Source organism: Coenobita brevimanus, chromosome 112, assembly GCF_032717465.1.
Source record: "Coenobita brevimanus isolate Jiangsu-jjx chromosome 112, ASM3271746v2, whole genome shotgun sequence".
NCBI lineage: Eukaryota > Metazoa > Arthropoda > Malacostraca > Decapoda > Coenobitidae > Coenobita > Coenobita brevimanus.
Window position 1 is genome coordinate 36,613,817 of NC_137065.1, and position 12,646 is coordinate 36,626,462.

At 41.3% G+C, this 12,646-nt stretch overlaps 1 protein-coding gene across 1 annotated transcript; it reads right to left on the reverse strand.

The window, feature by feature from the left end:
- Positions 1-2,532: 2,532 nt before the first annotated feature.
- Positions 2,533-11,455, reverse strand: LOC145418165 (organic cation/carnitine transporter 2-like). Its single transcript, XM_080286687.1, has 7 exons — positions 11,354-11,455; positions 10,749-10,831; positions 9,257-9,516; positions 6,803-6,987; positions 5,502-5,655; positions 3,786-3,838; positions 2,533-2,676 (listed from the first exon to the last, which is right to left on the reverse strand). The coding sequence occupies exons 1-7, from the start codon at positions 11,453-11,455 to the stop codon at positions 2,533-2,535; spliced, it is 981 nt and encodes a 326-aa protein (XP_080142813.1).
- Positions 11,456-12,646: the final 1,191 nt, after the last annotated feature.

Here is a 12,646-nt window from a genome sequence, read left to right on the forward strand (position 1 = left end):
TATTGCACGATATTATCTTGCAATAAATCTTTGAAATGTCATCATAGTTTGCTGCAGTCATATAAAGAGGCTATCAAGGCTTTGGCAGACGAAACAAAAAAACAGCAGTCAGAGAGTGTATACTTCTTCAAACACCTATACCAGACAACTCAGATCACCAACAAGATTTAACAAATTCTTCCTTGGCCCATGACCTACATTTCCAAGAAATTTCATTGAAATGCATGAATATTTTTTTTAGATATCTTGTTGACAAAATAAAACAAAATCTTGAACTGGGACTCTGACTCGGGTAACCACCAAAATTTAATCAACTCTTCCTTGGCGTATGACACACACATTCACAAAATTTCATTGTAATCCATGATTTTTTTTTTTTTTTAACAGGTTGTGGATAAACAGACAGAGGAATGAATACATAATCTCTAAATCCAATGACGGAGGTAAATAAATCGCTGAAGTATGAATGTTGTGAAATTAAAGCGAACTAGAAAGTGGCTCTTTACCACAAGAAATAAAGGGATACTGTTGTGGAGATAAATTCTGATCCATTCAGTCACGAATTATAATAAGGCGATGATCCGTGGTTTTCGAAGCTTACTAATTCTTCAAAATATTATGGAAGAACTATATAATAATTATAGGACTAATAAATGGAGCGTTATTAATGTTAACACCTGTACGTTATCCAATGTCTTTCATGTCAGGTAAAAGAATACCGCCAAACAGTTTTAGTTATTGAATGGAAGAATCAAGTTAAAAAAATATTTATCTTATTTTGTGATAATTCTTTTCTATCAAATAATTACAAAAGTGTAAGAGTTCCCCAATAGAGATACTCGCATAAAGAAATCACTTTGATTATTAACAGCTATCCTGCGACCATAGTCGAATGCTTATGTTTGACTGTATCCACGGTGTATCTGAGCAGCACAAAAAGAACCTAATATATTAACTTTGTACTTACAAAACAGACAATGAGTAAAGTCAGATAATCAGCCCTTTGATCAACTGCAAGGCGCAGGTACTGCACTCACTCAGTTTTCCTTATTCTTTTTTTTTTCTTTCTCCTTATTTCCTGATGACTGATCATATGGGCTGTCACAACACCACTGCATCTCCTATCCACTGACATAATGAACGTGAGAGCAGAAGATGCAAATAGAATATAATACTCTCCTTACTAAAGCTGCAACACGAGCGGGGCAGTTATTAAATATGGTCGTAACAAGAGTTGACGAGTATCTTTTTGGCAAAGATCCAGCTTTATCCAGCAACGGAAGTGGAGGAGCTTCAAAACAAGGATGTATCAAGACAGCAAAAAGGACGGGTTGCTTACTCTACCCTCAACCATACACGCATCCCAGTGTATTCCTGGCCAATGGAAATGCCGTCAGATAAGATCGAAGGTTTTTCACATAAACAAAATAATGACCTGTCATATTAATCTCCTTCACAAACTTGATTATGTTTTGTCTGTGCCAGAGGTCAGTAACCTGCGGCTCAGGAGCCGCATAAGGCTCTTTCAGGACATTTGTGTGGCTCCGGAAGCTTAATAAAAAATTAAACATTCCTTCAAAACGAAGGCATCATATAACACATTTAAGGCAACATTATATTTTTTAAAAATTCAACTTCGAAAAGATCTATTGGCATCAATCGTTATGATTTCTAGAAATACGAGACATGTCTTTCCTAAGCTGAACTTAAGTTTTCAATGGCAGAGAGAGAGAGAGAGAGAGAGAGAACGGACAGGTGAGCTTTGACTTGTCCAGCTCCTGTCCGTTCAGGTCCCTTACATTTTCCACTTTGGCTCCCCACTACTGTAGTACTGCGCCTGTTAGTCATTGCTTAGAGCTCAAAGTGCGCAGTCACAGTATCTGCTGTAGCATAACTGTTACATACTCCGACCTTTGTGCTGAAATTACTTAGACCTGCATCTTTTATGATCGCACAATTCGTACATACTAAGTTATATAACAAGTAGAAAATTAAGAATACAATAATGGCTGCTAGAAAGAGAAAAATATGAAAATAGAGCATTTATCAGTGACTGGACAGACTTTCATGTATTCATGCAGAACTCAAGAGGACTTCCATACTGTATAATTTGTAATAAAAAGTGCAGTGTCGAAAGACGTTTTCAGAACAAGCATTGTGCATTTACTGAGAAGCATCCGAGTGGAGATGCTAGGGGGAAAAGAAAAAACTGTGGAGGAAATGAAGATTAATGTAGCACTGAGTCAGAACGTATTCACAAAGTGGGTGAAATCATCCAACAGTACATGTGCAGCCAGTTTTGTGCTTACCCGTGGAATAATAAAGAGAGGGAAACTATTAAGGATTGCTTTATTATCAGAACATCTCTTCACTGACTGCAGAAACAAGGATGAAATAGTGAAAAATATAAAGGATGTGCCATTGTCTGCAAAGACTGTGAAAGACAGAACAATGAAATTGGCAAAAGGCATTACTAATAGGCAAAGAAAAGACAATAACTCTTCCACAGGTTTTGCTATTGCTTGTGACGAGTCATGTAATGTTGCTGATATAGTGCAGGTTGCCCTTCTTGGTAGGTATGTAAATTCTGAGGGCAAACAAGAGGAGCTCCTTCACTTGGTACCTCTCACTGGTTAAACTAGAGGTGAAGATATCTTTACAGCTATTGTCAAATGTCTGAAAGCAAAAGAAATAAACACCAGTCATATTCTCTTTGCTGAAACTGATGGGACACCAAGCATGATGGGGGAAAATAAGGGTTTTATTTCTCTGTTAAAAGAAAAGCTGGATCATGGAGTGATACCATTTCATTGCATCATTCATCAAGAGGCTCTTTGTGCACAGGCTTTACCTCCTGAAATCAATGAAGTGATGACATTAATAGTGGAAACTATGAATAAGATTTTAGCAAAAGATTTAAACCACAGACATTTTCGCGAACTCTTGGAAGAGGCTGAATGCAAATATTCAGACCCCTTCTTCATAACAAAGTCCGATGGCTTTCTATGGGACAAATGTTTGAGCGTTTTGCAGCCTGCTTGGAAGATGTGAATAATTTTTGTTTGAGGAAGGTGTTGCATGTACAGAGCTTACGACACCTGGATGACTGGAAAAATTCTTCCTCATGGCTGATATCACTTCACATTTAAATCACCTTATCCGAAAATTACAAGGAAAGAGAAATACGGCTTTATTCATTTTAAAGGAAGTGCTGTCATTTCAGAGAAAGTTGGCATTGTTCGCTAGAGGTCTTGAGAAGATTTTGTTAATTTTCCATCATTGAACTGTGAGTTGGATGTTGGCAGCCAAAAAACGGCTATCTTGAAGATGAAGATGTCTTTTAAAGGACGTTTCCAAGACAGAAAAGAAAAGGCAATTCTGTCATTCCTGATCAAACCACTTTAGGCAGACTTCTCTGTACTAAATTCTTCAGTCTTTACTAAAGTGAACCGAGCAGAAGTGAATTTTAAAATGGCAGATTTGCAAAAGAAAGAGATATGGGCTTCAAAATTTAAAGGTCTGCGATCTGGCCTTGAACCTCTAGACAAACAACAAGCCACACTAGCAAGTAACTCAAATGGGGGAAACTACTAAAACTGGAAAATCAGATGATATGGTGTTTGAGGTGTGAAGTGCATTATCAGACACCTACAAAAACGCTAAGAGGTTTGCCTTTGGGATTCTGACCATTTTTGGATCCACCTATATGTGTGAGTAAGTTTTTTTTTCAAGTATGAACCTCATAGGAGGCAAATTAAGAAACAGACTGAATGATGAGAGCTTACACTCTTGCCTAAAACATAAGACCAGCACTTCTTACTCTCGAAACTTTGAGCAGCTGTCCAAGGAAACCCAGGAAAAGATATCATATTAATCAACTAACTTAGGTAAGTTGTTGATAAAACGAGAATTCTGCATTGTAATAATGAATTTCCTCAAAGTTACCAGAATATGATATTATCATTTGTATGAAGGCAAAGTAGCCTATGCTTTGTCATATTTTTTGATTGTCATAATTATCATTCTTACTACTAACATAATTGATATTACTTTGTTTTATGAGTATTTTCATATATGTGAAAGCATAATGAGTACTAAAACACATTATTATTTAATTCATTTTGTGAATATAAGTAGACTGAACAATATCAATATAATATGTTCTGTTTAGAAGTAGGATATAATCTCTTATTTCTGAAGTACTGTAGATTTCGGTTTATGCAGCCAAATTTTTTGTATTGCGGCTCCAACAATACTACATTTTTATGAAACTTTATAAAAATGGCTCTTCTAACTTTAAGAGTTACTGACCTCTGGTTTAACCGGTGCCAGTGCATAAAGGCGTCCCTCACCAGCACTATTCGTCATCGCAGGAAAGGAATTTAATCGTCAAGAATCGCAGCATTAAGAAATGAAAGAAACGCATTTGGGAGCCGAATGCTATTAGCCCGCCAGACCTTTGGCAGCCATTTTGGTGATCTTGATCTTGGCCCCGAATGCCCATTTTCAAACTCGTCCAGGATTTTGGCCATATCTGAAGGTTTCATGTTGATAGCTCAGGCTGTTCACGAGAAATAGTGGTGCTAAAGGCGGCCGATAAAAACTAGTTGACCTTTGGCAGCCATTTTGGTGACCTTGACCTTGACCCTGAATGCCCATTCTCGAACTTGTCCAAGATTTTGGCAATATCTTGATACCCAGAAGGTTTCATGTTGATGGCTCAAGCCGTTCATTTGACATAACGGTAACAGACACACACACACACACACACACACACACACACACACACACACACACACACACACCGACAGACACGCAGCTGCGATCAAAAACATTATCGCTCCGTCTTGCTAAAGGCGGGCAATAACAGTGATAACAGAGAGAGAGAGAGAGAGAGAGAGAGAGAGAGCATAAACAAACCGTCCTGTACAAGGACGGAGGAGGCGGTGGCTGAATCGGTAGAGAGGCGGCCTGCAGTCCTGATGGACCCAGGTTCGAATCCCGGCTGGGGCAGGGAACAGTTTAAGGATTTGAATTTCATAGAAGCAGACTTTCCTGATCTACCAGATGACCCGCCGACATGTCATAAAAGTACCCCCGCTAATACCAATACACCAGTCCTGTATGAGACAGCCCTAGCATGTATTCAATATGGACGGTGGGTGTTAGCGCCGAAGTGGTGACATGTGGAGGTGTAGGAGGACTACTGGGCCTTGGGATAGGCTACTGCCCCCGAGATATAGGCCCTGAAGCCTTTGCCCAGAGTCAGACACATAAAAAAAAAAAAAAAAAAAAGGCACTTGAAGGTTGACACTGGATTCAATGGGTCCACTGAGTACAAATTCAGATGAACCTGGCGTTCCAACTACTGTTACTACTATGACTACTACTATGACGTGTTGATGACGTCTGATGAGAAAGAGCGAGGGAATATAACTGCACTGGGGAATAAAGAGGGCTTTTCTTTCATGCGATAAGTGACAAAGAGGGAGGGAAAATACCTGCACTGGTCGTTGAGGATGGCTTTACTTTGACGTGATTAACGACCTCCGGCATCTGTGTACCGCGTGTCTCCGGCAGAAGGCAGGTGGCAAGGCAGGTAAGCAATGACATACCGCCAAACACCACGGAGCCCATCCAAGGGTACACGGGCACCTGCAAACACATACAGTATTTATAATTATTAGTCCCATGATGTTATGCTGTATTTTGTCCATGTCATTTTCAGGTACCTGTGGCCACATCCACACCAATGCTTGCTGGCGTGAGTGGGATCAGGTGGGAGTTTTGTATCACTGTAACCCATACTAGTGGCTCCACTAGACGAGGGAGAGTGCGGGCTAGAACTTCTGTGGGTTACAGGGGTGCATAATCCCCTCCCGCACCAGCCAGCATTTGATGTGGACGTGGCCTGTGTTTATTGTTTGACTTGGATGGTTTTAACTTTCGTTATTCCCTGCACCACTAAGGGTCTGTCCTAAGATTAAGAAAAAGCAAGTGTCTCAGGCTTAGATATTTTGGAACTGGTGGTGTTACATAAAACTTTCATTAATCCCTTCATTATTAAAGGTTTACCCAAAGCTGTAACAAAAGCATCATTAACTCAGATTTTTTTTGAACTGGAAACAGTCATTATTTTGCCCCATTCTTTACTGTTGCTACTACTAAATGATCTCATTCGGCTTCAGGAGAAAGTTTTCGAATTGGGGGAGTTCGATACAGCTTTCACTGACCCCTTCAGGTATATAGATACTTCCTGAACTAATAAATTAATCAAGATGGGGTAAGAATACAATGGAAAATACACCATCGGACTTAAGGAGTCTTAGGAGTTATACTCTGAGATGGTATAGCCCATGGAACGATTGCAGCATGAGAAACTGCCCAGGAGAGGATATGTGAATAAGGTGAAAGAGGTGAAGGGAAGGGGGAAGCCAAGGGTGGAGTGGAGGGATGGCGTGGAGAGATACTTGAATGAGTGGGGCGTAAGTTTTAGGGAAGGCAGTCTGTTGGAGGAGGAATGGACGACATGGAGGCTATTCGTTTGTGGTCACTACCTCCAGGAGTATAACTTCTAGTGAAAGATAGATATATGGAGGTAGATTGATAAATAGGTAGACAAATAGATAGGTTGGTATAGATAGATAGATAGGTTGGTAGACAGACAGACAGACGGGTTGGTAGGTAGATAGGTAGGAAGACGGATAGGCAGGTAGGTAGATAGATAAGGAAGACGGGGAGACAGATAGAGAGCAGAAAGATAAACCAAAATAGTTAAACAGGATGTCAGTGTTCATCTCACCAAGATGTCGTTGATGAAGGGGCTAACGATTGAACCAGTGCGAGATGAGAGGAGCCCCGTGCTTAGTCCCCGTAGCCTCACCTCGGTAGGAAACAGCTCGGAAGAGTACAGGAACAACTCCGAGAACACACAACTGACGCAAGTCTTACCCACCAGCGCCAGCATTACACGCGCCCATCCGGCATCTGGGTTAATGAATACTGAATTTAACTCTGGATACAGTCTTGCTATATCTACACAATCTTACCTGGTTTAGGGGTGACTTTACCAACTCCAAAGACACGCTCCAACATTACACTCACCCACCCTGCTTCTGGGTTAATGAAGGCATGATTAAACTCTGGCTTCAGTTGACATATTCTAGCATACTGGTTAAATCTTGCTCACCATACGTTATTATATATAGGTTGGGGGAGACATTTAAACTCTACGGGTACACTGCCGATGCAACCCTTACCAATCGGGCAAGCATTATGCCCACACCCTGCTTCTGGGTTAATGAGTTGTGGATTATATCTGAAATTATTAGTAGACGTACTCTGTTGATAAAGTCTTGCTCTGTCTGCATAATTTTGCTCAGTGTTGGGGAGACTTTCCGAATTCACTGGACACACTGCTGATAAAAACTTACCCACCAGGGCAAACAGCACCCTCGCTCACCCTGCGTCTGTTGATTAATACTGCATTATACCTTGGAATTAGGCAGCTCAGGAGGGACTTTTAAAACTTTACGGATGCGCTACTCATGCAAACCCCACCTACCAGTGCCAGGATTACACATGGCCACCCTGAGTCTGGCAAAGTTTTTTTTTTTTTTTTTTTTTTATAATGAGGTGCTGTTTAAGAGTTTTTGACACTTTAATGTTTTGTTTTCTGTGTGTGTGTGTGTGTGTGTGTGTGTGTGTGTGTGTGTGTGTGTGTGTGTGTGTGTCTATAAGTTAAACACTTACTTGCCCCGCCTCTTCGTTGACAGGTACTTGAGTATTCCATAGAATCTGTTGCTGTATTCTGTTGGCAAAATCTTACTATTGGTAAAAAAAAAATACTCAGCTTCAGGGAAGATTGGTTTTATAATGGTTGGTTTGTTTATGTTGTTTAACGTGTTGCACACGTGCCAACCCTGACTCTCAGCTGGCGAGTACTTCATTTACTCCTTGAATAAGATTATATACTTTATTGGTGAAGTCTTGCTATACCCACACAATTTTACTCCTCTTTAAATGCTTTAGATGGACGCCTTCATGCGGTGGCACCAATATAACCGGTCGGCTCCCTTGCCTGGTTGTAAAAACTTCCCTCAAGTCTCTTCATATCCCCTTGAAAGGAGGATGGTGAGCTGCAGGGAAAGGACAGCTTCAGCCTGCAGTCCATTGGGTTCACTTTGAGATGAGCCTTGGGTTGCAACAACAACAACTACTACTACTACTACTACAGCTACAGCTATTCTACTCAGCTTTTGGGAGACTATTCGACGCCCACGAACACACTGCTGATGTGCACCTTATCCAGGAAGGCCAACATCACTCGCTCCCATCTCGCTTCAGGGGAAGTTGATACAGAAAGTTGTTATCCGAGCTTAGCACTTGGTTATGACACTGCTTCTTTAACATCTTTTAGGGTTTCTATAGATGAACATATTTTATCTTGCTATATACAAAATTATCATGCATTCTCAAACATCAACATATGTACAGAATCTGTGGAATGAAGGCTGTCATTATATACAGATCTAATGAAGCGATTTATATACCGAGTGGACAGTTAGTGCTATATACACACCCAGTGGCATGCAAAACTGCTGTATACAGAGCGTTATAAAAAGACCTAGTGGAATGAGGGAGAGCTCTGTATATAGACCTTATGGAATGAAGGATAGCACTGTATACGGAGAAGTGGAATGAAGAACAACGCTATATTTAGGTCTAATGTAGGGCTGTGAAAATAGCTACGGGAATTAAAAGTGTTTATATATAAAGACCAATAGAATGATAATCAGCGCTGAATGTAGGCTAATGGTGAGAAAAGCAGCACTAAAATATGAAATACCTGGTGGAATGAAGTGGAGAGCTGGACACACACACACACACACACACACACACACACACACACACACACACACACACACACACACACACACACACACACACACACACACACACACACACACACACACACACACACACACCTGAATGAAGGGTAGGGCTTTAAACACATCTAACGAATTGAAGGATAGGGCAATACGCACACCTAGTGGAATGAAGGATTGGGTATTACACACACCCAGTGGAATGAAAGATTTGGTATATACAGTACACACACCTAATGGAATGAAGGATTGGGTATTTACACACACTTAGTGGAATGAAAGGTAGAGCTACAGTATTTACACACCCACTTAAATGAAGGTAGGTCTCTAAACTCCCAGTGGAGTGAAGGACAGGACCATATACAAACCTAACGGAATGAAGGGTAGAGCCACGAGTGCTAGACCAGTAACCAAGAAGAAAACTACAGCTGGTGGTTTGCGTCCAAGTTTGGCAATGATGGGTCCAGTGAAGACATATGCCGGTACCTCCGTCAGTCCAGTCAGCACCAGGTAAATATAAGGGTCGGTGCTCAGGTTTACCCCGCTGAAGCTAAGGCCGAAATACACCAGGGAGGCAGTGAAGAACATGCAACACGTCACCAGAGTCAACATAGTCAGTCTGTGAGACCTGAAACGGGTGTATTAGCAAAACTGAGTGTACGAATGAGTGCAGTTAAGTCTGCAGTATGCCAGTGCAGATATGAATGATAATGATACTGATGTTGATGATCATAAGAATAAAGGAGGTGTAATTTCTTCCCGTGCATTCAAAGAAACGTGAATATTGCATACCCAGTCCTGCGCTATGCATGTCGATTTGGAAGAATTACAAAATAATATTACTGTGTCATATAAAGCTAGTATCCCAATGTAAAAACCATTTGATGGCAATGGCAGTATAATGGGGTGATCTCCCAGGATACACTCAGTGAGTGGTAGTAATAGTAATAGTGGTGGTAGCAGTAGTAATAGTGGTGGTAGCAGTAGTAGTAGTAGGCAGCAGATGTGAGCCCATTCCACAACATGTACCAAGATCAAATATCAGAATTATTTCCTCCATAAAGTTTGGAAGGGAGGCTGATCACCCTAAAAATAATGTTGGAAAATTTTATGTAGTGGAAGACATTGTCGAGGAACCAAACCAACTGACTTGAGCAATATCGATGAAATCCATAAGCTCACTTTCCTCTACTTCTGATCGTCTTTATTTTTGGGAGGGAGGGGGCTGACTCCCCCATGAATCATCTGGGGAGGGGCTCACACTCCCCCATATTGCATTACGTTATGAGACCAGTGTACTGCTGCCAAGATATCAAACCCATATCGGCCATCGATTCACTGTTTCTAAGTATTTTTAATCCCAAAAGCTAAAATAACACCAATGTCTGTCATAAAACGGGTATTTGCGGTGCCTCAGGTAATGGACAGAGATGTTTTGCGTTTCCTGCAGACATATAAAGTCATTGCCAATTTTTGTGGTGTCCAGTGCTTGACGGAGACATATAGGAGGCGGGTGAGCGACAATCCCGGACTTCCCTGGGAAACGGGAGATGTAGGAAAGATTATTTTCGATTCCACATCGTCCGATTCGCTTCCCACGCTTCCCATCGACGGCAGACCCCAGGTCCATACCACCTTCGCCCCTGCCAAGACTTCCACACTATGCCCAGTGAAATAGGCCTCACAATCATAAATGTACTGAGTTCCACAGATCTGTAGCTCCAACTCACAGGGATACCCTTTGCATTTTTATTCATTTATTTTGCGTTTACCTTGATAAACTTTACATATACCTGTTGGACTGAGTTCGTATAGTTTTAACTGTATAACTAATCTCTACGTACACATTCAGTTACTGACCTGCAAAGCACAAAAAGCTCAAGTACTTGGTGCCGAAGCCATTTCCACACTGATGCCGACGTATCGCTGGCAGGATCTTTACTCTGAAAAATTAATGTCATTTTGGATTCACACACGGGGATTACCTCACATGTAGATGCTGGGTGAAAAGTGTGCCTATTATCTCATCGCATTTGCCTTTGCCTTCTTCTGGTGCTTGAATTTTCCTTGATGAGTCTCTCTCTCTCTCTCTCTCTCTCTCTCTCTCTCTCTCTCTCTCTCTCTCTCTCTCTCTCTCTCTCTCTCTCTCTCTCTCTCTCTCCTGTTGCAGATGGTCACTGTTCTTGTACAGCTGTTAAAGGTGTGACTTGCAGTGTTCTGACTTTTCATCAACACGTGAAAATCCATCTTTGTTCTCAGCTGCACATAATTATTTCTATACTTTCTATTGCCGATGATGCCACAGTTCATTATGTAATAGCATCATTGATTATACGGAGTGGTCCATAATAACGTTCCTCTCAATCTCTGCCAGGCGATTACTTGTGTTTTGCTGGGATAGTTCAGTTATCGTTATCAGTGTTTACCCTCTATAATCCATTCAGGTTCTATTCCCACTGCCACACCCACGCCCGCACCAGCCGACTCAGCCGTCCCCGCAACACATGAAACAGCCGGGTTAGGTTGTTGTGGAGCGTTATATTTGGACCACGCTGTATTTTGGCCATTTATCTTGTCAATTTTGCTGGAACGGCTCAGTCTGCTGGTGCAAGGATTGCAGGTATACTGGCGGCTTTGTGAAATTATTGTTCATCCATGCAACTGACGGCCGTTGAAAAGCAGACACGATGATTTTTAAGTGTTATGAAGAGTAGAAAATAAAGCAGGGTAGACACTGGGTAAAGCTGACTGAGCTTTCCCCGCAACACACGGGAACTGACATGCGTCCTGCGAGATTTTGGAGAAGCTTCGGGAGGTTGTTTTAGGGCTAATGTTGAGTAAACTATGCCCCATCAACATGGGGCCAGTTCTCAACCATTACAAAGTTACTGATGACATGGGCGAAAATGATCTAGCTCATAATGTACCCTCAGGGAGATCAGTTATCTTAGCTGAGCGACTGAGAATTGAACCGATGCTGATATAGCATTTCAAGATCAAAATTAACATTAGTCATTTTACCTTAAACTGACCCAAGTTTTCGTCCTTTTGCAACTTATATCACATACTTCAGAGGCAGAAAAGACAATGCCTTGGCTCTAAAACCTTTCCATAGCACGTATTCGTGACTAGCAATACATTCTGGTGCTAATCTATTGTTACAACTTAGCTCTGAAGACTGAGAAATGACAGTTTTAGGACAAACTAAAATAAAAACAGTTTAGTATATCCTTTTGAAACTTCTAAAAAATCACGCTGATCACCTTATATAGGGTGTTTTCAAAAGTCGCGCAACATGGCCTCCTAAGCCTTCAGACCTCACGCCTCTGTACTTCTACCTGCTGGGTTATCTGAAAGCAGTGGTATACGCCAATCGTCCCAGAGTCTTAGAAGAACTCAAGAATGCCATTACATACGAGTTCAGCAGCATGAACAGAGACTGACATCTACTAAAGAATGTGAAAAAATCAAGACCCACTCGTGTCAGGAAATGCACTGAAAGAAATGGCGACTAATATGAACTTGCATATTATAATCATAAAGTGCAACTTTAACAACAATTATATTAAATATTCCTATGTTGCTCTACTTTGAAACACTCTGTGTTTGGCTCCCTTTGTATTACTGTGTGTTTACCTCTCTTTTAAGCTTCTCTGCAATTATTTTGAGGGTGTCGTATGATGGTGCCACGGTTTTCTGCCACCTGGCCGCCCTGTCCGTTACCTTCTGGGCTTCTTGCACCTTACCCTGAACTAGCA

Excerpts from the sequence above, each read along its gene's own strand:
- LOC145418165 (XM_080286687.1), bottom strand. The coding sequence starts at position 11,455 with ATGGCCAAAATACAGCGTGGTCCAAATATAACGCTCCACAACAACCTA. Across the intron at positions 9,517-10,748 it reads GAGCTTTTTGTGCTTTGCAG|GTCTCACAGACTGACTATGT; the intron begins GTCAGTAACTGA and ends CACCCGTTTCAG. Across the intron at positions 5,656-6,802 it reads CCTTCATCAACGACATCTTG|GTGCCCGTGTACCCTTGGAT; the intron begins GTGAGATGAACA and ends ATGTGTTTGCAG.